The sequence below is a fragment of the Parambassis ranga genome, chromosome 22 (assembly GCF_900634625.1).
Source record: "Parambassis ranga chromosome 22, fParRan2.1, whole genome shotgun sequence".
NCBI classification, from domain to species: domain Eukaryota; kingdom Metazoa; phylum Chordata; class Actinopteri; family Ambassidae; genus Parambassis; species Parambassis ranga.
In genome coordinates, this window is record NC_041042.1 from 7,756,660 (window position 1) to 7,781,722 (window position 25,063).

General features: G+C 40.9%; 1 protein-coding gene across 1 annotated transcript in view; it reads left to right on the forward strand.

Annotated features, from left to right (window-relative positions):
• LOC114427776 (ryanodine receptor 3) overlaps positions 1 to 5,358 on the forward strand; it is an 84,171-nt gene extending 78,813 nt beyond the window's left edge. Inside the window, exons 95-107 of the mRNA XM_028395992.1 lie at positions 67 to 153; positions 231 to 425; positions 511 to 641; positions 733 to 775; positions 905 to 1,032; positions 1,141 to 1,201; positions 1,306 to 1,452; positions 2,209 to 2,343; positions 2,442 to 2,598; positions 2,726 to 2,790; positions 3,360 to 3,460; positions 4,115 to 4,166; positions 5,055 to 5,358. Of these exons, the coding sequence (XP_028251793.1) occupies positions 67 to 153; positions 231 to 425; positions 511 to 641; positions 733 to 775; positions 905 to 1,032; positions 1,141 to 1,201; positions 1,306 to 1,452; positions 2,209 to 2,343; positions 2,442 to 2,598; positions 2,726 to 2,790; positions 3,360 to 3,460; positions 4,115 to 4,166; positions 5,055 to 5,150 (1,398 nt within the window). The 3' untranslated portion in view covers positions 5,151 to 5,358. The remainder of the gene's footprint in view (positions 1 to 66; positions 154 to 230; positions 426 to 510; positions 642 to 732; positions 776 to 904; positions 1,033 to 1,140; positions 1,202 to 1,305; positions 1,453 to 2,208; positions 2,344 to 2,441; positions 2,599 to 2,725; positions 2,791 to 3,359; positions 3,461 to 4,114; positions 4,167 to 5,054) is intronic.
• The last annotated feature ends 19,705 nt before the right edge of the window (positions 5,359 to 25,063 follow it).

The window sequence follows — 25,063 nt, forward strand, 5'->3', positions numbered from 1 at the left end:
TCACATTTAAACTGCACATTGTGGTTGTTGCAGATGTACAGCTCACTTACAAATCATTTTGCACAGAACTACCTGGCCAGGAATTTCTACAACCTACGCTTCTTGGCTCTTTTTGTTGCCTTTGCTATCAACTTCATTCTTCTCTTCTACAAGGTAAGCTAAGCTGCATATGTGCACTGCTTCCAGAGTGTTTTATATGCTCTATTACATTTTTAAAAAATGTCTGTCAGGTCACTGGTGATTACTCAGATGATGAAGACCCCTGGAATGGCCGAGGTCGCACTGTGGAGGAGGAAGATGAAGGAGCTCTTGAGTACTTTGTCCTGCAAGAGAGCACGGGTTACATGGCACCGACACTCCGCTGTCTGGCTATACTGCACACCATTATTTCTTTCCTGTGTGTAGTTGGATACTACTACCTGAAGGTAAAGTAGCATCGTGCACTTTTGGATTTACTGTAGGAATAAATCCATTATTATATTGTGGATTTGAACTCCCTCTGTGTCCAAGGTGCCTCTGGTTGTGTTCAAACGGGAAAAGGAGATTGCGAGAAAGTTGGAGTTTGCGGGCCTCTACATAACTGAGCAGCCGTCCGATGACGACATTAAAGGACAGTGGGACAGACTCGTCATCAACACTCCGTGAGTCAGCCACAGAACTTATTTAACTCTGAGTCATAATCCTTTGCAAACAAAGGTTTAATGCTGATCTATTTTTTGCTGCTTTTATCAGTTCCTTTCCCAACAACTACTGGGACAAATTTGTCAAACGCAAAGTAAGTGGCTTATGTTATTCCAGATTAATCTGTTATGCACACAAGCTGTAAACAAGATGTAGCGATACATTGTAAATGTTACCTTCAGCGCCACTCTCGCTTGTGTTTTTGTGTTGTTGTTCTTTGTAGGTGATTAAAAAATATGGAGATCTGTATGGAGCGGAGAGGATAGCAGAGCTGTTGGGGTTGGACAAAAGTGCCCTGGATTTCAACCCCACTAAGGAGACTGTTGCCAAGGAGGCTTCACTGGTGTCATGGTGAGAGATTAAACTGATGAATAGCAGACAGGCTAGAAGTGCTTGAGGCAAAAATAGAGGTCAAATTGAAAATATGAGCCCTTCATATCAACTTTTCTCTGTTGCCAGGTTGAGCTCAATCGATACAAAGTACCACGTCTGGAAAATGGGGGTGGTGTTCACAGACAATGTAAGTTTGGACACAATCCAGGATGATTAATTTGTTGTGTGGTTTAAATCGATATGATGGATGGATGGGTTGATGGATTCTGATCAGTTTTGTTTCTTCACTAGTCATTCCTGTATCTGGTGTGGTACACCACCATGTCCATCTTGGGCCACTACAACAACTTCTTCTTTGCCGCTCACCTGTTGGACATTGCAATGGGCTTCAAAACCCTCCGCACCATCCTTTCCTCTGTCACACATAATGGCAAACAGGTAAGAAGAATGAATAGGATGCAGGTCGTCTTCCAAACAGCAGGGGTCACTGCAGAGCCTGAGGCTGTAATATAACCACAGGCAGGTTTATTACAGTGTGCGTGTCCCTGCCCCAGTGGTGGCATTTTTAGAATGCCGTTCAAAAATAGGAATTTAGATGCACTCAGTATGCTTTGACATTTGAGTTAAAATGGCTCAAAGGCCTTCATTTAAATCCCATTCGGACTGTCAGCTCTTGCAATGATTCTCATGTCAAGTGACCAGAGGCACAAATCAAATTTTAATGTCACCTCAGTCTCCACGGGTGACAATACACCAAAATGGCGAGGCCGCAAGGACTCCGCGACACCTCCCAGACTCAACTGCCCATGGGCTGATCAATCATGTTGTCAATCCGAATGCTGTTTACTGCAGCTTCCGATGTCGTTGCTGTTTAGGTGCACAGGTACATCAGTGTCAGAAGTTTATGGGAAATAATGGACTGCTTCATTGTTTACTATAAATAAGCAAGTGATGTGAGATCGATTACTGCTCTGAACTTTTTCATCTCTCCCACTTGAAATTTCTCTTCTCCCATTTGCCCCATTTTGCCTTTGGCAATCCTATTGTGTTCCTCGAGAGGGTTTTTTAATAGAAAACATCAAAGCCTGCAGCTCTGCCCCTGCTGCGTTCACTGTGGTGCCAGCCAAAGTATGTAAATAGAAAACCTGTGTGTGAAGGCCTTTTTGTTTCCTGACCAATTGTGATTCTCTGCAGCTGGTGTTGACGGTGGGCCTGCTGGCAGTGGTGGTCTATCTCTACACCGTGGTGGCTTTCAACTTCTTTAGGAAGTTTTACAACAAGAGTGAGGATGAGGATGAGCCAGACATGAAGTGTGATGACATGATGACGGTAAAATACATTCATCCATTGTACCCATTATTCAAGCTCACCCACAGGTTGATGCTCAGCTTCAAAATAAAGCGACCCTCCCTCTGCGTTTCACACAGTGTTACCTATTCCACATGTACGTCGGTGTGAGAGCTGGAGGGGGCATCGGAGATGAGATTGAAGACCCAGCTGGTGACCCCTATGAGCTCTACCGCATCCTTTTTGACATCACCTTCTTCTTCTTTGTTATTGTCATCCTCTTGGCCATAATCCAGGGTAAGATCACGCTTCCAAGATTTAACCAACCAAATTTCACTATCAGTATTGAAATGAGGCATCCTGCCTGCTTTTTGCCTTGATTATTCCCACAAATGCAAAGAAGCCGACTCCTTTGTGGTTGCAGGTTTAATCATTGATGCCTTTGGAGAGCTGAGAGACCAGCAAGAGCAAGTCAAGGAGGACATGGAGGTGAGAGGATATTTCATTCTCATCCACACTTGCTTATGGAGTGCCAAAGGGGTCACATGCACATACACAGGTTTTGAAGACGTTTTTCTACTGAACAGCGGCAGAACTAGCAGTTTATGCGAACATGTTTGAAGTGGAGGAAGAGGAAGATTGGTTGCTACTATTCTGGATTTCCCAGTTTTGCTTGTTTGCCCAAATAACTGTTTATTAATGAGGGATGATAACAAGCCAATAATGTTCATGGAGGTGGGCATGTACATGCTTGTAGCATTAAATAGACTTGTACTCTCATGGCGTATAGAACAAGCTGTGCACTGACATGGAAAAATGAATATTTATTTTAATGTTTGTGTAAATTTGCATCATTATGGTTGAGAAAAAAATGTAATGTCCTCTCTTAAAACTCCTAATGACACAATCATGTTCTCTCAGACTTTGAAAAGCACCCTTCAGAGCCATTACACAACACAAGGCTGAGCTGCACTAGCTACAGCCTGCAAACTGATGAAACCAAAACAGTGGACCATTAAAAGTTGTATATTTTAAATGATTTGATTTTCTGTCCTCAGACCAAATGCTTCATTTGTGGGATCGGTAATGACTACTTTGACACAACCCCCCACGGCTTTGAGACACACACCTTACAAGAGCACAATTTGGCCAACTACTTGTAAGTATCTTTATGTTTTTCCTTTTTTAAATTGCATTACAAGTAGCTATGGTGATCATTATCACCTTCTCTCCCCAACATGTATTGTCTCTTTGCTGTAATTTAACCACATGATTGATGGCTTTAGCCCATTACCGCAGTATTAGAGCCAAAGCTGCAACGATCCAGAACACTACATCCCTTTAGGTATTCCTTCCATCTGCCTCTGTGTTTCCCCCACACGCTCCCCGCTTAGCCAGTGTTCCTGTATAATGCCAGCGACAATAGAAAGTCTCAGTCCATTTGCTCTCACAGTCAGCTGGCTGGAGGATATGAGAGCGACCTCATTATGTTGCTTCATTACTATTTAATGCCATGAACTTTATTGGAAAATAGGTTTGCGATAGCGTGCTCTCATACAGTATTCATCATGATTTGGCATGCTGTGATGCCCACTGAGATACAGCGGCCCATTGCCATTTACACTTGATTTGGGAAACAACAGGTGATTCAGTGATGGAGGTGGTGGTGTTGTTACTTTGTTTAGACACTTGCGTCAGAAATTGTGAGGCCTCTTGATAACACAGAATGTGACATTTCCTGTGTTCACATCCAATGTGTCAGTGACGCTGTGGTGCTGGTGATGTAAAAGCTTCTTGTGCTGTTCGTTTACAGGTTTTTCCTGATGTACCTTATCAACAAGGATGAGACAGAGCACACTGGCCAGGTACAGTATTATTCTACACTGTTGTCTTTCTATTAATTTGATCCAATAAAAAATGTCTGGAAAATAGGGGGTGGTGTTCACAGACATTGTATGTATTGGACACAAGCCAGGATGATTAATTTGTTGTGTGGTTTAAATCAATATGATGGATGGATGGGTTGATGGATTCTGATCAGTTTAGTCATTCCTGACATTTGACCTAGCAGTAGCTTGACAAAGGGCAGGGGCATGTGAAGAGTAAGAATACAATGAGACCACAGTAAGTACATTTTTGATGAATTTGACCATGAAAAAACAAAATCAATTGCCATCAAAACTTAAATATTCCATTTGCCTTGCAGTACTTTTTATCTCTCTGCACAGTTTTGGACATATTAGACATTCTCTCTGATAAAATGGAACTAAAAAGCTCTGGCCTTATGGACTTCAAAGTGCCAGAAATATACAACTGAATTCAGAAATCTCTTTCCAGACATCATGCCCCAGTTACTTAAGAAAATCAAGGCCACTCTGAGCACCACAAGCTGACAAGGCTGTGGACATTATTTGTGGATCCATTTAACCTTTCACCTTTCACAGTGTATTTAAAATGTATTTAACAGTTCTCATTGGTAAATGGTGTGTATTGATATAGCAATTTTATATATGCTCAATGGTACTTAAAGGGCTTTACACTACATCACATCTACCCTTTTGCACACACACCTGTGGTGCATAGGGTTAAGTGTGTTACTCCATGACCCATCGGCTTGCAGCCGGGGTGGGGAAATTAAACTGCCAACCCCACAGTGGACAACCGCTCTACTATCTGAGCCACAAAAATAGTAATTTGTTCAGCTTATACTTAACTTATTTTAAGTCTGAATTTGGATATGTGTTCATGTCCAGGAGTCGTATGTGTGGAAGATGTATCAGGAGCGCTGCTGGGATTTCTTCCCAGCTGGAGATTGCTTCCGCAAACAGTACGAAGATCAGCTTGGATAGATGCATCCTTCATTCGTCTGTCACATGCAATGGGGCTGCTGGTGGATGTAGTCCTATGTCCAGCTGCTGGACTACAACACACACAAACACACAGTCACCCCAGCATTACTTTTGACTGAGGAGAGAAAAAAAAAACTATGTTTTTATCTAAAAAGGAGAGATGTCTCTACTCCTCATACCGGGTGTACCCTTGTCACAGTCGGTGTTCTACCAGGAAATGACCTGTAACTCACCCGGACATTTAGTTTTTTTCTTTTAGATTTGGGACTCATTTTTGACAGCGTGTTGCCTTTTACTCCACATAACCCCAAATCATTGCACAATTTCTTTTTTTCTTTTCTTTTGTCTTTTTGAGAAACACTGGGTTGTGTGGGGTTATGGGACAATGTGTCAGTCATATTATGCACAATGTATGAATGTTGAACTTGAGACTTAATGCCAAAAGAAAAGCAGAGGAGTATAGTTGTGTGCAAAAAAAATGTGATAAAGATGTTGTGACACTGCATATTGAGGTGAAGTTTGTAGAATGAAAAGGTTATGTAGGGTTATAAATGCCTAAATTTCTTCATGAAGTGCCTTACAGTACTGTAACTACATTACAATGAAGCTATGCAAAACCTTTGTTTTTTCTTTATTGTATGTAAGTACAGTAGTTTTCCAAGTAGCTGTCCAGATATGTAGTTTGTGGCTGAACAGCAGCATCGGTATGATTTTATTTTGTTGCTGAATGCAGCATAACTGCAAATGTTCACGATACACAGTGTATAAATGACACAACAGAACTTAAAAGACACTCAAACGAGAACAAAAAAAGAATTGCTATTGTATGGCCATTTGTATGTTATAGCTTTGCTGATCTGTGCATTTCTTTTGATGGGAAAAAAAATAAAGAAATCAATGCAAGAAATGCTCAGTGTATGTGTGTGCAGTACTGTTTATCGTTTACATAATATCTGGCCCACAACTTCACAACATCTGCCTCTAATTCACATCTTAAAAAAAACAAAATAAAAATACCTGTGGTGTTTTTTTGGGCTTTACATATAAGTTAATTCAGTCGCCTCAAACTTCAAAAGTACATCACAGCTGTGACCTCTAATTACAGTGTGGTAATAAATAAGCAGTAGCTGAGTAGGTGTGATCTTCTGGTTGGTCAGAGAGGTAGGACGAGGCCTCAGCAGGCTGCATGAAGAGAGTTTTAGCCCTATTACCCATGGTGCCATCTGTCAGCTCACATCATGTCACCACACCTCAGGCACCACACAGTGCAGCAGCCTGCTGCTGAGAGCAACTCTGCCTCCTCAATTCCTCAGCTTTTGCCTGTAACAGCTCTGGCATGCTGACTGGTTTTTATGGTCCCAGCGTGCAGTGAGTGAAACAGACTTTTAAAATTAATAAAAAAAATGGAGTCACTGCCATTATTCTCTCACACAGCAGAACTGTGATGACAACATTAAAAAGCTAAGTTCTTCACTAATTGTTTTGAAAACCTGTAACTGTCACAGTTTTGTAAATATTTAATTTTAAGTGTGCTGTTTAATCTCAGCCCGACCTCAGTTTAAAGTTTCATATGCTATATTCTATGCTCTACAAAGCAAAGTGACTCCTACATCATTTAGCATATCATGCAGCTATGGAGGCGTCAGGAGGAAATGATAATGTACAGTATCAGTGTTATGAGCAATCTTAATGAAAGCTGTGGAAAGCTGTTCTTTACATAAAATAACAATTAAGCCCTCAAATCATTAAACACATATATCAACTTCCATACTCTTATAGTTTCAAGTCTGATGCAGGCACAAAAAGAAGAGTCCTCTCCTTTTGTTTGTTTTATTTATTCACATGTTTCAGCTTGGTTTGGTAACACAACGCCACAATGATGTCATGGTGACATCCTGTTACCACCTGTTACTATCGTGTTCAAGGGTTCTTCCTGTTGTCCTGCCACTGTCGCCTAAAGTCCCTGCTCGGGGGTCAGGCATAAAAGGGTTTCACAACAAACAAAACATCATAAAATATAAACTTTATTGTTTCACTGCTGGTTTGTCTTTATGTATATAATTGTGATGTGTGATGTGCAGATAGGAAACAATATGTTTCAGTTAATGTTAAAATGAAGTGAATCATACACTCACTGTATGAGATGATTCTTTGAAGGTAACTGGCTGAAACCTATTTATTTAATATATAGATTATTTTGTTCCACACTTTGCACATCACGTTAAGACTGGACCCAAACAAAGAATTTAACACAAAAATAAGCTTCAATAACATAAAACTGAAAATTCAGTCAATCAAAAAGCACAAGGAGTCATCAAGAACAAATGAAAGCTGCTAAAATTTGAGAACAGGCAGAGAGGTTATACATGAAGGAATAAGGATTTTGAGGTGGTTTGACTTCATTCGTTATAGAATCTATATGAGTAAATGGACTGTGGACTTATATCAATTATGTAGACAGTTAGATGTAGGAAGATGGAAACAGGCAGAGCACAGAGGAAAGACACAGAAAAACTACTGTCACATCAAGAAATGTGGAGGTGGGAGATGTTGTCTGGTTGGCTGACCAAAATGCTTTGAAGGGTCAGTATAAACCTGCCAGAATAGTCAACGCTGAGAAGAAGGGAATCATCAGGGATGTACATGTTGGAACCGTCACCAGTTATCCAGTCCCAACTGGGAAACAGGGCCAAAGGAAGAAAGAAAAGAATGATGATATCACTCATCCACAGCTCTTGTGACCTCCCTGGATTCAAAAATCAGGAGGTCAAGTGGCAGGTGTCACGTCACAAAAAAGTGTCTCACACAAACCCTCCTAACCTGCAGGGGGCAGTGGGGGAATGTATTGACTGCTGAACTTCCTGAACTCCACTTCCTGTGGTAGGTTTTTTTTTTCTAAGCTGCTACCCACAAGGAAATGTTTGGGAACAAAGGGTCAAACACAGGTCAAACACAGGTCTGTCAACAGACCCTCACTTCAACAAGATTCAACTGGTAAAGACTGGACTTAATAAACAGATAAATGCATACATAGGAAATTCAAGTTGAATGTTAAAAAAATGAAATGAAATTCAAAAGGTTATCAACCCATAATTCCTTTAAACCTACTTCTAAATAAAGGGAAAGAGGAGAATTTTGAGTTGTCCCTTGCATCCTTGAGTGTCGGCTTAGCAGTTTTCCAAGTTTAACAACTTATGGAGTCTAATGGCAACTAGAAAAATAGCATGTGGAATTATTATAGTAATTTACTGTTTCCCCCCTTGTTGATCACCTGCCCCACCCTGATTGATTCCACCTGTGTCTTGTTAACCCTCTTTGCATTTACACCCCGTGCTCTCTTTGTCTTTCCTTTACTTTTGTACTCAGTTTGCTGTTTGATCTTTGGTTAGTTTGCTGATTTTCTTTCACATGTTTTGTTCACATTTCGTTTTGGATGTTTTGGGTTTTTGTTTAGCTGCATTTGGGTCCTCTCTGAACACCACAGATGTGGACATGGATATGTGGTTCAGCCACTTTGCAGCAAAATCAAGGTACAGAGCGAACATAAAAGCTGTGACTTTGTGTGATGTTGCTGATGTAATGTGTAGAGAAGATTGAGGCAAGGCGTCTGGACTTGTAGAGTTGGACCGGGACCGGGATGTCATGGTTGTTGAAGATCCTGCGGAGTTTCTCTGATATGTCAGGAGTATCAGAGAAACTCCGCAGAATCTTCAACAACCATGACATCCCGGTCCATTTCAAACCTATGACAACACTGAGACAGAGACTGGTTCACCCGAAGGACAAGATTCCCAGGGAGAAACACAGCAATGTGATATATGCAGTCCAGTGCAGTGAGGAATGCGCTGATCTGTACATTGGAGAAACTAAACAACCACTCCACAGAAGAATGGCTCAGCACAGGAGAGCCACCTCCTCAGGACAAGACTCAGCTGTTCACCTCCACCTCAAAGACAAAGGACACTCCTTTGAGGACAACAATGTTCACATTTTAGACAGAGAGAAAAGGTGGTATGAAAGAGGAGTCAAGGAAGCCATCTATGTTAAGCTGGAAAAACCTTCCCTTAACAGAGGTGGTGGCCTCAGACATCATCTTTCTACCACATACAATGCAGTGATTCCATCCATTCCCAGGAAGTTTGCACATACTCACAGTAAGAACAAAGGGCTGTCAACCAGTCCCCCTCCGGCAGTTTCATAGTCGTTAGCCAGTCGTTAGACACACCTGGCCCAGTCATCACAGGTAAGTATGGAAACATTTAGTGCTATTGTTTATTTAAGTTTTACCCAGACCCACCCACTGAGGTCTGTAACCACATATAAACCATGTTTCCCCACCAAACAGTTAGAACTGATGAAGCTGCTTGGATGAGCAGCGAAACGTCTTCTAGAAAACTCTACAAGTCCAGATGCCTTGCCTCAATCTTCTCTACGTATGATGACCTGGATGACTGAGAATCTTCATCAACCTGATGTAATGTGGCTGAAAGTTGTATCCGGCCTGTCATCCCAGTGCCCCGCGTGGTGCGCCGCTGCGGTGGAGTGACAGCTTGCTCGTGAGAATAAAAGAGAGCAGCTTGAGTCACAGTCCACGCCGTCACCTGCAGCTGGCCACCTGCAGACCAACCTCCAACTGTTGACAAGACGCTACATATGGTCCTGTTGATGCTTTCTGACAGTGTCTTTTATACAACATTACACAACAAACACTTTAACTCCAGCTCCACAGACTGAGTTATACTGAGGCAAAAGACACATAGGGCAATTTCACTCTTCATTAAACTAGCTTAACTCTTAATGTTAAATGTCCAGGATAGATTAGTCTTATAGATTTATAGGACAGCAGAGCCCTTACCTTCAGATTGATTGGCTTTAAATTGACCATCAATAATCAATCAATATTCTGTTCAGTAAGGAAAGCAACGAGTCCAGCTTTTTGAAACCTGAGCTGCTGTCTAATGGGAAAAGGTCTGACACTAAAACTAGAAATCAACTTGTTAAATTGGCATAGACACCTTAAATCAGTAACCATACTGATGCAGCATCAGGAGTGAGTTGTCTGTGTTAAGAGCTCTCCATGCTCACACTCTGTCCTCAGTTCACACACTGCAGTACTGGCATCTGCTCCTTTGACAGATGTGTTCCACCCTGCAGCACACCCCACATCAATGGGGTTTATGTGCATGTGTGTGTGTGACACAAAAAGAGAGAGAGCCAGAGCGTGACAGAGATTTAGAATAAAAAGCAAAATGAGACCCAACAGTGCAGTGTAGAAAAGTTGCCAGGAGGTGTAAAAGAAAGAGGATTGTATCCTGTGAATGTTTGATTTTTATTCTCTCACACTGTAAATTGTGACATTTGTCAGTGTAGTCATCGGATCCAATTGGAGTGGAATGCAGCCTGAAGGGAACTTAGATAAGAATGTAGCTGGACTGAGGTAAACAGTAGCAGTTTATTTGTTTTCGATGAGTTTTTCTCCAGGCTAGGTTTGATGTAGGCTTTACTGTGTAGGGAACTCATTTCCTTATCTATATCTAAACCCTGTGTAACACCTGAATAGATAGAGCTAGGTTATTTACACTGACACAGTCCGAGCGAACCAAACACAGAGCTGGAGTTTGTTGGTTTTCTATAGGATGTGCATGCTGGAGTGAAGTTCGCTTCTCAGTGTAGAAGCTTTTGTGGGAGACCCTTCACTTACTATTGTCTCAGAGGCAAAGCAGCATTTTCCTCCTCTCCTCCTATTTGACTCGTCTTCCTCAATCAGCCCAACGTGTGTTGTATGTGTGTGTTGTTGGACATGAAACTGAAACCACAAATCTACTTATACTGAAATCCTGATGGATGAAACAGTTTATTTACATTTCTAGCACCCCACACATACCCCATAAGACCAACATCTCTAAATGACTCTTAATGATTTATTGGACTGTCCTGTCCTTGAATTTCTGCAGGGAACTAGGTCTTGGGTTCTTGTTACATGTTCAAGGTCAGACTTCAGCTCATGGCAGTTGAGTAACTGAATGCTGTGGAACCAGCAGTGCAGACGGGCAGCGATGTGAGGTGAGCGGTGCTGAGCGAGGGGTTGAAGCGAGCTGAACAGGCTGCTTCGTACTCCACCGGTGTTCTATTGCGCTGATATTGCAGTAGACAGGTCAAATCCAGATTCAGCTCTGACACGGTTCCATACATCCCTGCAGAGGAGGCAGGAGCCTGTGCCTGTTAGATACACTGTATGTTTGTAACATCAACAGTGACCGCCAAGATGTGTTTTGTGACCATGACCACCAAAGCATGGGTCTCTCAATGTTCTCATGAATAAAAAAGATAAACGAAGATGTCAAAGATAACACCGTGTATCCCTGATCTCACCTCATGCCGATTACACCTGCGATTAGCCATGCATAAACTTTTGCTCTAATTAGTGCTCTAAGCCAAAAGAAACATTGCAAGTTGTCCTCTGACTGGCACAGAAACAAATGGATGGCTCTAATCAAGGTAATCATGCTGGAGGTTTCAGTCAGTGAGTATAAGCAGTGTGTATAGCAATTAGCCGATTGTTTCTAATTGCCAGGTTGTCATTCAAAAATGCTGCAGACTTCCTGTATGTAGTTTCCAAAGCAGGTACCAAAGAGGATGCAACCAAACACAAAGATCATTCATTCCAAAAGGTTTAAAGAAAAATGTAATCTCACTTAGCATAAGCAGAAATAGATGATTGATGATGATGATGAAGACAGCGATTGTATAATTTAATCTTGAGGTGCATCTTCTATCAATGAATAATACATGTTATTATCAGCAAAGAGCATGAATGGAGTTGATGCTGACTAATGCAAATCAGGGGAAGTAAGGCTTTTCAAGATGTTCCCCACACACAATTTACTCTTCCTTGGATGTTAGCCATCAGCTTGTGTCATTTGGACCATAAGCACTCAGTGGAAACAGGAGTCCCAGTGGATTTTCTGTCACAAGGCGTAGAACTGCCATAGGAGTGGGTAACGGTTATGCCCTTTGACTGCTGCTACAGGTCACAGAAAGAGTAGAAGTTCCGGCAGACTAAGCAGAGCTTCATCCTAACGGAGACAGGCATTTAACCACATCACCGCCAGCACCTTATTGAACAACTGCCTTCATAAAAAAAATTCATATATTTAATGTATGTTTAAAAAATGGATTCAGTTGTTTGCAACACAGCAGGTGAGTGATGAGTGTGAAGACGGGCTGTTTTGACATCAATCAGTCATGGCTGCCCGGAGGTTGAAAAGGGGCACAAATGATATAATTTTGCTCTAGACAGCAGGGGAAACAGATACAACATTGTCATTTGATCCATTGTAGAAGCCTAAAGTGCGTTCCACAGGTATGTTCCGGGCGGCACAAGCTTATAAAGGCAATTTACTGTTGTTTTTCATGTAGCTTTATGAAATGTTCTGCCCCAGGACTCGGCTGGTGGCCTAGAAAGCTTTAGGTTATTGTGTTCATAAAAACAACGCAGGCACTTGTCAGCGTTGTCCACAGCCAGTATTAAAGTTGATCTGAGTTTTATGCTGCCACAGTTATCTTCCATTGAGATGAATGGAGCACTAAATTATTGATCAAACATACAATCACTGCTGTGTTATCAAACTGATGAATCTTTTATTCTGTTTATTTTTGTTAGTTTCGAGTGCAGATAAAATATTAGACAACAGGCACCAGTCACTGTTAGAGATGAGACCCATGATGGCCACTAAATCTCTGCTCCTGATAAATGGCCCCTCAGTGATTCAGATCATAATAGCTGATGTGCTGTCTGCTGCTCCTCTTATGTCAGTTGCTGGAATAAATACTTAATATTGCATGTCTTCAGGGCAATCTTGGCTGCTTTTACAAGGATGACAAAATAAATGTCATTTTTTTTGTAGATCATTGTGCATGATATTAATATCAGCGTGTGCATAAAATGTTGCCGTCAATACTTCTGACAAAGTTTTCATGCAGTTACAACATGTAAGACCTTCAGATATCCACCTTATTTTTATTCTCCTGTCATTCCACTCAGGAGCTTGGCGCAACTTCCACCAATTAGCACACAGCTCCACAGGAAAGTGAATCTCATCAATAAAACATGGCACATTATTTAGGATGGAAATTAAAGATTCATGCTGGAGACATCTTAAAAAGACAAGTATGGCATTTCAAACCATCAAAGTGCACTTTATGAATGACTCGGTTCATCCTCGAACTTTTCAAGGGATGTCACTTCTAATAGTAACTCAATGGGGCAGCATGAGGTCATACGTCTGACAGACATTGCATCAGGAGTCCTCGGCAGTTTGGGACGCCATCTGTGTTTATTTTCCATTAACAGTAGCTCTCTCATCTCTCACCATCAGGGATCAACTTTACATTATTTAGTAACTATTCAAGGATATTGAAATCCTAAGCATTGAACCCCATATACTGGTTTATATACTGAAAAAATCAACAGAGCTTGTAAAATCATATACATCTAAAAGCTGAAACTATTTGCATACAAAATCTTCTGGATACCAGATTCATGCAATTGACTGTGGATGCAGGAGCGAGTCATTTGTTGGTGTATGGTGAGATGCTAAATTGTCTACACGGAGGATTGTGGAGCTCATGAAGGGCACTGGCTGTACGCCCAAAATAAACACCTTTGCAGAGAGTTGGGGTGGTGCTGGGTAAATGGCCTGCAGGTGTCAGCCCGCTGAGGACTCCTGACAGACATCTCACCCAATTAGCATTCGGCACCTTGCCTACTGCTGGGGGCAACAAACACTATTTTAATGGAGCGCAATTTTCATCCAGAACAAGCTGGGTGACTATTGGCTAGGCTAAGTATAGAAAGGGGGGGGGGGTGCAGCAAGTCCGGGCATGCCATCAACACCCACGCAAACAATTTTGGAGATAAGTGAGGTTCACTCATTAACGGTCCAGAATGCAGACAGAAGGCTATTTTGAAAGCAGTTTGAAAGTGTTTGCACGAGTGTGTGAAGTTGCATAAGGGTGAGGACAGGAATGCTACAAGGGCAGGTCTCCTCTGGTGTTCCTGACTCCAGTCAACCTCCTCACAGCTTCACATCCTCAAAGGTTGGTAAAAGATGCGAGATACCTGCTAGAGTGACTCACTTGATTTAAATAATACAACTAATCGACATTATTATTTCACTTTATTAGGATTTCTTTAGATAATTGCCACCACTGGAATGACACTAAGGACTTGTTCTGCTTTATGCGACTGTGTGACGTAAATTTCACCCTCATATTTTTTGTTTTTATACTTCTTTGTACATCTGCCTCATTATGCAGATACAAGTGTCTTGGTGTTTTATTTATGACTTTGTCACCTCCAGTCGTCCCCAATGGAACCCCCACGTGTGCATGATTGTCCTTGTCTGTTCGTCCCTCTGTGTGTGTTTTAATTTTTTCTCCTGTGTGTGTGTGTGTGTGTGTGACTGACGTGTTTGACTTTGTGTATGTGAAGCCTGTCCTTTTCACAGGTCGGCAAAGTGAAGATGAGACCATGCTCTCTCTCTGTCTGGTGCCACCTGAGTTGCGTGTTCTGTGTTTACTATGTTGGCATTATAAAGCCATATATATATATATGATTTAAAAAGATATTTAAAAAATGCACCATACATATTTAACATCTTTTGTATTATATTATATATATTACTATATTATTTAAGCAGACTTTTATTACTTTCTGAGCATGGGAACGAGATAAGCACAAATACAAACTATATAAGCCCCATTTATATTCACAAATAATTCTTTTCTCAAGCTTTTTTATTCCACTTTCGCCCTATTAACTTAATCTTTTACTCTCAATCCTAGTGCATAACCAAGAATACGCAGTGGGGAAAAAATAAAGTGCTAAAATGTTATTATTCTTTAATTGCAGCTTTTAGTTGTGATATTAAATTCTCTAAATAATAGCAGGGTTAATTAGGGTCTCAGTGTAAAAGAGCTGGGAAAACATAATCTACTTTAAAGAGCAAACGGATATTTACATATTAAAGTTCAAGCGAATTTAAGAAAGGTCAATAAAGTAGCCGAAGGAAAGCTGCAGAATAGGTAATGAAATAGTGTTAATCTGAATTTAGCAGACTGTGAAGACTGTGAAATTAATTTGATTCTGCTGATGATATTTCCATCCCTGCTGGGCCATGCTGTTTTTAAGCCATCCCCAGGTGAAATTAAAATTCGGCCACAGTCTTGGCATGACTGGAGGAACCTTTGTTTCCAGCTGACTGTGCCGGCAAATTACTGCCAAACAAAATGAGAGGCAAGTCACAACAGAGGCTGCGCTGGAAGAGGAGAATGCTGACTTCTGTGTCAAAACTTAGTGAGTATTTCCACTCAGTCAATTCCAAATCCACGCCTCACATCTTAAAGTTTCACTCTAATGGGACATAACCCATTAGGCTAGCTTTGACCAAACATATGTCTATGTACAATTCTGTGTCACTTGGATGTCATTATAAAGGGTAACTCCGTTGGCCTCTATTCCCAGTGAGGGGCTAAGCTGCTGTCATTTTCAGCTTCAGAACAGTGAGTAGAGGCGGTCCCACCATGTGGCAGTGTCGGGGCCTCGCAGAGCCACGATAATGAGGCAGGTTGCCTCATTAAAAGCCATGAGGCTTGCACACAAAAGACCCTGACATCAAAAAAGCCTCCTCGCTGCCTTTAGTATGTCTGCACACATGCTTTTGACCACAGTACCAGCATGTTAAAGTCACACAAAAGACCTCTCCACTGCTGCACCCACTCTCTTCTGCCGATGTCTGGCACCTACAGTAAAAGCAGTCATGTGTGTTGGAGGTGGAAATAATAAATCACTCTTTCATGTGTGTTTTTTTTAACACACACACATGGGCTGCTAAGTTTTTTAACAGAGGTGGAACAAAGATTTTCATATAGGAACACTACAAACCTGCTTCTACACTTCTTAATGTGTGCTCTGTGCTTATTTTGTTGTACTCATTTATTAACCACGGATTACATTGTCTGAATTCCAGCCTGCTCTTCTGAAACTTGAAGCAAATATTCTCTTTAAAGACTCTTTACTGAGCTATTAAAGAATAACTCTTCCTGTCCTTCAGCTGCAGGCATTTTGCCATTGAGCTGTATGGAGTCACTGAGGGATTGATGTGTGTGATTGTGACAGGAAACAGACGTGATGTGCTATGACAGCTCTGCTCCACCACGGCTGGACAGCAAATGTCAGGCGTCAGACAGCATATGTAGAGTTGAGTGTGAGAGGGGAGTCAGGCCTGTGTGTGTGTGTGTTTCTCTGTTATCTTTCCGTGTACAAAATTATCTGAATGAACTATGTTGCAATATGCAAGATGTGTGGGTGATGCAGGTTGATGAAAATTTAACTTTGTACTATCCATTGTAGAAGCCTTAAATGTGTGTAACCATCACCACATGGATGTACATGTGCATCGAGGTGAACTGAGGTAAGCTTTAGTTGGTCAGTCACTGGAAAAACTGAATGCTTCTCAGAGATCCACAGGCCATGTGCAGGGCAATGAGGTATGGACGAGGATAAGCAGATGCACTTTGCTCAGGCATGAAATGCTTTCTAAGGAACGTGGACAGAGATACGGAAAGAGGAAGAAAGATAAAGAACGAAAGTGACAGAAAGAAGAAGAGGAGGCGGAAAAAAAGTGAGTGAGTCACCATGCAGGACAGAAAACATATTCTTTTGTTCTCAGGGAGATGAGTCACAGTGGAGTAATTTGCAATGCTGTTTCAGATGTTTTGGTCACATCACCATATGATCTATAGCATTTGAGCTAAAGATGCTCAAATGCTTGTCTTTGCAAAAATGTCCCTGATCTGGTGCCCTATGTAGAAATAGAGAATTCCTTGCATGGTGGGAGCCCTATTGGCACCAGTATAGTAAAAAAAAGACTTGTGTATGTGTATCAAATGTCATAATAGCAAATACTTTCTACAGTAAACAAACGTTTTTCTTGAATAAAAGCAGCTGTTATTCTGATGGAATAGCAAAGAATGCCAGCAACAACAGTGAGCTACAGAAGGCGAACAGACATCGGTCAGCCGTGATTGATATGCACTGCAGAATAATGAAAAACATTTTACTGTAAAAGTGGCCTTTCACTGGATGGAACTACCTGTGAGAGCTGTGCTCTCAGCAAAAAAGCGACCCTGGCTCAAATCCATGGTAGTTATTTGAAATGAAAGTTTTTACATAGAAGCAGGAATACCATTTTAAAGGGCTTCACCTGGGGCACTTAATGTCTTGCAGTCTTTATGGGTTATTTTATGGGATGTGCATGGGAAGTGCAACATTAATGGATGATAAGGAAGCCCAAAGAAACACCTGAAACTATGCATAAATGATGTATTATTATTTGTATTATTATTTATATTTTTATTTTAATCTTTAATTATTCCAGTATTTTACCATTGTCTCCCAGAACTGGGATCCCAGATCATTGACTCTAAATGATGATTGAGAGCCTGCTCATGCAGTTCAGTATGTGCTAACTGATTGCCAATCACATTTAAACACTTCCCAATCACATTAAATCAAGATGATGAGATTACATATTTGCTTCTCATTACTTTAGCTGCTCCACTTTATTCTTATTATCTATCTCAGGCTTATCATCAAACCCATATTCTAACAAAATCACACGTGCATGTTGGCTCCATATGAATTAATTATTTATTATTATTAAACTTCTTGGTCTGGATTAAGCAATTTTCACTATTGTCATTTTTCAATGGGAATTACGAAATTCCAAATTACTAAGGAACTTAGCACATGAACATAAAACTATAACTCAAAGGTCAGATTTTGGGTAACATGAAGGCAGATAAGTAAAGTTTAGTGTCCTGCCCTTATTTGCTCATGACCTTAAAAATAAGATTTTAAAAGACCAGTGTGTAAGAATTTGGGACACTTTGTGGTGAAGTTGCAGATTACAACCAATTTAACTGTTCCCTGTCCAATTTTGTCCATTCTTCACTAGTGAAACATGGCGTGCTCTGTGTAAGATGGTGGTCATGTGTTAATGTGAAGAAGGACCCAAACACAGACACAAAAGGTAAGAATGTTCAACAAAAAGTTAAAAATGAAATACACATGGCTAGGGATGACAATCAGACACAGGTGAAACACATGAGGGCGGAGCAGGTAGTCAGCAGGGAACACACAAAGGCAGGAAAACAAAACAAAACACTCAGGAATACACAGGGGAACAGGTCTTTAAAAATAACACAGAAAATAACCAAAACAAACCAGTAAAATACAAATAATGCTATAGTAACATAACCAGGAAAAAATACAATCACAGTAAACTAACCAAGAAACTAAGGATTTAAAACAGAACCCAGGATCGTGGCAGTTAACAAACTAAATAAATTCCTTTATTCCTATTAAAGCAGAGAGGTTAAAGTCTTTGGTAGACGACACAAACAATACACATAACCATCACATTTGTGACAGTCCATAACCTCTCATGAATTAAAACATTCCTTGCTATTTTCTGACTTCTAAACTCACTTGTGATTCAGGCATCATATCTGTTTGTCATGCTCTTCCTGCCTGCCCTTCATCTGACTCATCGTTGCGTATGCAGCTGGCACAGCGGTCCATCAGCGTTGATGAACAGGTAAGTGATGACCCTCTGAGCATCGTTCTTTTATGACAGGACATCGGTGTCAACACAAGAATAATCACAGGTTAACGTGGCCACACTACCCCTACCTACAGACAAACTGACTCTCATACAAACACAAGAACACCTCTGTCCTCATATATGGGTGGATTATGTAAGTGGGTTTTTTTTTGTGAATGACTGCGTAGACGTGTCAGGGAGATTTTAAGTAACTCTTCACACTGCAGCAGCCCTGCAGGTCAGCACCCAATCTTACTGCTACAAGCTTCTCATTGCCACAGGCTGAAGACTCTGTGTGAGTTACCCACATTCTAAACTGGGTCATGCTGTTTTTGGTAGCAAGATCTAATAATGTCTTTTGGGCCACATATAAAAGTTTTATCTGCGAGAAAGGACAGTGCTGAGTGAAATAGACTGTTGAGTGAAAAGTTGTTCCTTTGTTGAGCACAGGCCTTTGATTTCATAACAGGCAGAAGTACTTTGATGTGATGGGCGTCCTCTTGCTTCAGAGCCAGGGAGTGTTCCATCTTTGAAGCAACAATTTACATATTTTTAATCAAGGACAATGGTGGATCATTCTTGTTTGTTTAGTGTTTTTGAAGTATATGTGGATGTAGTGTACTGACTGAAACAATTTTAAATAGAAACACTGAGTTGTGTTACTGAAATATACTGTTAATGTTGTTGTACCATCAGTAGATTGAAGTTTGGGAAAGAAACAGTGGTATTTCTGAACTATTAAATGTGGCTTTCTAACAGAGTACAATGAAAGAGTAAACTTCACATTCATGTAGGTGTCCTTGTCATCATTCATTTGTTTGTAAGCACAATAAGCAGCAAGATCATAGGGACAGAATAACAATAGGACACCGGTGAAGGCCGCTCTGGTGTGAAGGCTCCTGTATGTGTGTCGTTTTACACAATCAGTCCTTTTTTTTTGTTCTTTCTTGTCTCTTTCTTCTACACTTCTCACATATGAAGCCATCACCATAGGATAGTTTGGTATAAAACCTAAAAACAAGGCACACATAGCTTTCCTGGCAAAATATCCTGTTAGCAAAAAATAAGTAAGAAAAATCGATTACCAGTCAAATAACAGCAGGTTGTGCAAAGTCCTCCATAATACACTGATTACATTGGTACCATACAGTTCTTTTGCTTCCTCTTGTTTTCCCGACATTATGATTGCTTGCCGCGCCCTAATGTGTCTTGTTTAACCCTTGTGTATTCAAGTCTTGTGCTCCAGTGTGTCTGTTTTACCCTTGTGGTACTACCATTGTGGTGTCTCCGTGTCTGTGTCCAAGCCCAGGTATTTCAGGTATTTCTGTTCATTTACCTTTTGTTGGGCTCTTTTTTGTATTTCTTTTGTGGTTTTTGTTTGTTAGCACATTTTTGGCTTTTTTTAATATTGTTGACTTGTTGTTGGACTTTCCTAACTTTTGTTTGGACTTTGATTTGTCATTAGAGTCTGCGTTTGTGTCCATCTGAACTCACATCCTGACAGCCACAGCAGATTGTAGAGAGGATGCAGGTATGCTGTAATCTTGGTGTGTACGATAATGAAATCAACTACAAGATATTTGAGTACAAACACTCCCAAATCACAATTTGGTTTCTGCAGGTACAAAGAAAGTGAAATATGATGAAAGTAAATATTATCATATGCCCACACAGGTCATACAGATCTCACAATATCATTGTTATTCTTTTATTTTTACATGCAAATGTTAATCACACACAGAGCTTATGATTAAAAACTACTCTTTGCTGTAGCTCAGATTTTCCACGTTCAGACATGCATTCATCCACCATAGCATGTTTCTCTGACCTCAGGACATTGCATGTGAAAACTGCCCCAATCACATTGCGTGTGAATTAAGCACATCAGAACAATGTCCTGGGGATGAACATGAAAACTCATCTCACCAGGGGTGATAAGTGCAGCCTTTGTTATATTCGAGTTACTGTGAGTGTGCAAGTGCCAACATTCTGTGAAGAACCAAGTTGAAAATAAAGATTTAATAGATTAACGATCCTTTCTGACCTCCACAGAGGATGATTGTTAACATGATGGATCTGTTTGACTGCTGTTAGGAGGGCTTGATGGTGTGCCTTCTCTTTTTAAAGATTTTTCCATCTCTTCCCTCAGAGAGAGGCAGATGGAGGCATTCAGCAGGTGGTCCTGAATTACTGTAATTAAAAAGACACAGACAGCCCCGCAAAGCCAGCCCAACATGAGAGCAGGGCAGTGCCCAGACAGGCAGACGAGCAGTGACAGAGAGGAAGCTCACATAATGAACACCTTTTATCAATTTTTATCCTCTTCTCTCTCTCCTCCTCCTCTCTGGGGCCAGGCTGAGACTAACTGTGTTGAAATTTGGCCGGTGCTGATTAGATTCCCTGGCTGAGCATATTTGAAGCCTTGACACCACTTTTTTTCTGGTGACCAATAATTCAGATGTGATGGTGACTGGACGCCCTGACAGGGACAGAGTCTGCACATCTTGTACACCACGTCCTTAATACCATCTGTGACAGTATGCACATCAGCGCATTCACATATCACACACCTGCACCAAACAAGGACGAGTCAGTGAGTCAGCAGCATAAAATAGCGGAAAAAGTCAGCTGTCTTTCTTTGTCTGTCTTTCTAAATATGTCATTGGAACTGTGGATGTGTTTCTATGAGAGGCTGTTTAAGACATTCGCCCTGTTGTGATTTAATACAATAATGGAAAAAATCTGCACTTTTATAATCTGTAATCTTGTGCAGACAAAACAGCAATAAAGCTCATATCTCCATGGTCCTGCACCTGCACATCTGACATGATTATAGATTATAGATTAAGACATTAATAATTACACTGATTAGTAATAAGAATAGAGCTTATTCCTTTTACAACATCAACACTCACACCTGCATAGGTAATCCTGGGACTCATCCAGACAATGTCAGTGTTGTTGACGTCGGAGTGTCTGAGGAGTCGGTGTTGGATGTCCTTAAAGAAGCAGAAACCACAGCTCTACAATAGCAGCTCAATCAGAGCAGCATACCACCTAATCTCCTCTGTCAAGGCAACATTAAAGTTTCATTGTGAAGAGGTAGAGCTCACGTACCACCCAGCCCCAGCTCAATGGTTCATAAAAGTGCTGTTCCATGCTGGGGGGGGGGTCTGTTTGTCAAGACCATGGCTGGATCACCTCTTGGAAATCACACAATCATTAAAAAGGTTTTAAACAAGGTATTTGTGGAGAATATTGCTGGTAAAAGTAAAAGCCTGTGTATCTTTTCTTTTTAAGAACTCCAAAACAAGCCAGCTTGTTTTACTCAGGGATAAAAGCCAGCTCCACAGCAGGGGGACTTGTAAATCCACTGAAACCGTACAAGGTATTGGCAAATCATTATGTCAAAAAGGAGTTGTTGCTTAGGCCTAGAGGGAGAAAGAAAAAAACCCAACAGACGGGCCTGCAGCAGATAAACATTTTTGTTGCACATGAAAGTCTGGCAGGAAGAAGGACATCACAACAGTCGATTCCAGTGTGGAGAGACATACATGCTGGGGATCAGCCAGATTAAAGGGGGCTCTGAAGTGAGCTATTGATTGATTTCTGAGTTATTCTGCAGGTTCCTCATAGTGACTGAGGCTAATCTGCGTTTTAGCTAATCACAAGTCAACACCGGCGACAAGGGCAGTTTTCAACTTAATGAAGATCATTTACTATGGTTCAGTTCAGAGACGCTCTTTAAGTCCAAACACTTTGAGGATGGAAAGATGGAGAGATTAAACTTGCACCACATAGAGGCGGATCTTTTTTTTTTTGCTAGCACATTGGTGCACAATTGGGTCAGGAGATAAGCAAGCCCCTGTGGACTGTGGACAGATGCAATCCATCTCTGGCTGTGTTGACGTCCTCCCCCATCTTGTCTCTTAGGGATCAGACTGTGAAAACAGCAGAGCTGGGACGCCTGAATGGCCGTGGTTCCCTCACATCTGCTATCATTAGCTGTCATTACAAGCCATGAGGATGTGATTTTGCTGAGAGGGTTGAGGCAGATCAAAATCAAAAATATATCTGGCTCAGTGAGGTGTACAAAAATGATACTAGTATTGGTTTTGTGTTAAAAGGTCAGATCTATTGTGAATTTAATAATTAGACTGTTAATAATGTAGAAGCCTATCATCTTTTTCTAATAGACTTTTGGGATTTAATCAATAATGTGCAAAAAAATCAATATAAGGAAGCTTGTAATGAAATCTACAAATGCACTTCTGTGTGCATGTTAATGTGCAGATGTATCACATAAAAAATACGGCTACACTGTGAACTTTGTGCAGGTCAGCGATTCAGTGGTAATGATGAGCCAGGTGTCTGTCCTTTGGCCAGCCGCCTGGAAATGGCATTAGATTAGACTGTCAGGCAGGGCGAAGAGTGGAGCGAGCGGGTGGAGTGGGGCGGATGGATGCGTTATGGTGGGATTTTCATGAAACACATCAATCATGCTACTGGCATGTTGCACAGATCACCAAGCAAAATCATTTTAGACTGAGAGCTGCATTATGACAAATGTCAATATGAAATATAGGCAGAAGTGCCATCTGTCTATTATCCACTAAGCAGCCTCTGCTGCCCACAGGGCAAAGTGCAGCTCTCCATCCTGTGTGTGCCAACACAGAGGTCATCCTATCACACAGGATCTGATCAGCTTTTCATGGCTTAATGTTTGTAATTTACTATTACACTCATCTCACTTTCATCTATTGTATCTGCAAGGCACTAAAAAGTGCTACAAAACGTTTCACTTTTGTTTTTATGTTTGTTGGGCAAATCAGTGTTAGTGCCTGATCTCAGTCAATGACCCACCTGGGATCTGCATTGCTATAACTTGTGTAGGTCCTAAAAAATTACAATACTTGGAGGAACTTGGATGGTGAATGAAGGGATGAAACCAGAGGTACAAGTGTAGCCTCCCCCACTTCATTTTAATGCTCATGGGCTTGTCAGGCACAAGCTGGGAGCGATAGTTCTGACATGTGGTCTCAGCCTGGCTTTAGAAAATCTAGCAGGTTAACATGCACACAGATACAATCTGTTATAAATAATATCAATTATCTGTTATCTATATTTAGAGATATAAATTGCCTAATTATGAGAAACAATATAACATACATCCTATGCTCATTTGATTATTACCTGCCCATCCTTTTTTTTTATTTTATTTTTTTAATCAGTGAAGGTTGTTTCTTAGGCTGTGCTCCTCTTCTGTTCTGTGGTGGATAATAAAAACAGGATCAATAACATGATTAGGAAGGCTGGCTCAGTGACTAGCCTACAGCCCTAGACTGACTGAGGTCACAGTAGAAACCAGAACAAGGCTAATTAAAATCAGTCTTGTATTTTTAAGGCCATCCACTCTGCTGTATTTTTAATGGACAAACAGCCTAATTTACTGAACCGCTACTGAATGACAATGAGGTCTTTTGTTCCCACAGGTCAGGTCAGGTATTTCAATCAGTGCTTTTGGATGTAGTATAGATCTTTAGCACCTTAATTATTGTCCTAAATAGCATTTATTATGTATTGTGAACAATGCCTGTATGTTTTGTTGTGACAGCTGAATTGTGGCGAACAAGTGTCCCCATCAGGGATTAATATGTTAAAATCTTCTGCATTATTGCAAAACAGTGCATACATGCACCGTCTGTCAGGCTGCCTGCTGTGCCTCTGACTAATGTTGGTGTATATTTCACAATATATAAGCAGTCAGAAAAACATGGCACTAGGTCCAGATTATGAGATTGTATAAACCGAGCACTTAATCAGGAGCTAATTTCTCCTATGATCATATGAATATAATTCTGTGTCACAAATTAAATGAGGGGAAAATTGCTAAAGTATATTCTACAGTTGAAACTAAAGCATTTTATTAGTGTATCTCTGATGATTTGATGGGAGCTCATGAGACAGATCAGCACCCGTCATCCAGATTAAAACACATAAAGACTTTACACTCATCCAGGATAGTCGGCTAATGCCAAGCATATAACACACACACACACACACTTGCACACAAACACACAAAAAAGGGTTGTATGAGAGAACATCTGTCACTTCAGTAGTCTGCTTATCTAGCCCAGCCATGTCGGTGCTCTCCCATGTGAGCACAAAGGCAGCAGTGGTGTTTTATGTCCTGCAGATGAGTTTGCTGATAGCCACGCTGCTTCAGCCTCAACACTGTGTTCAAAC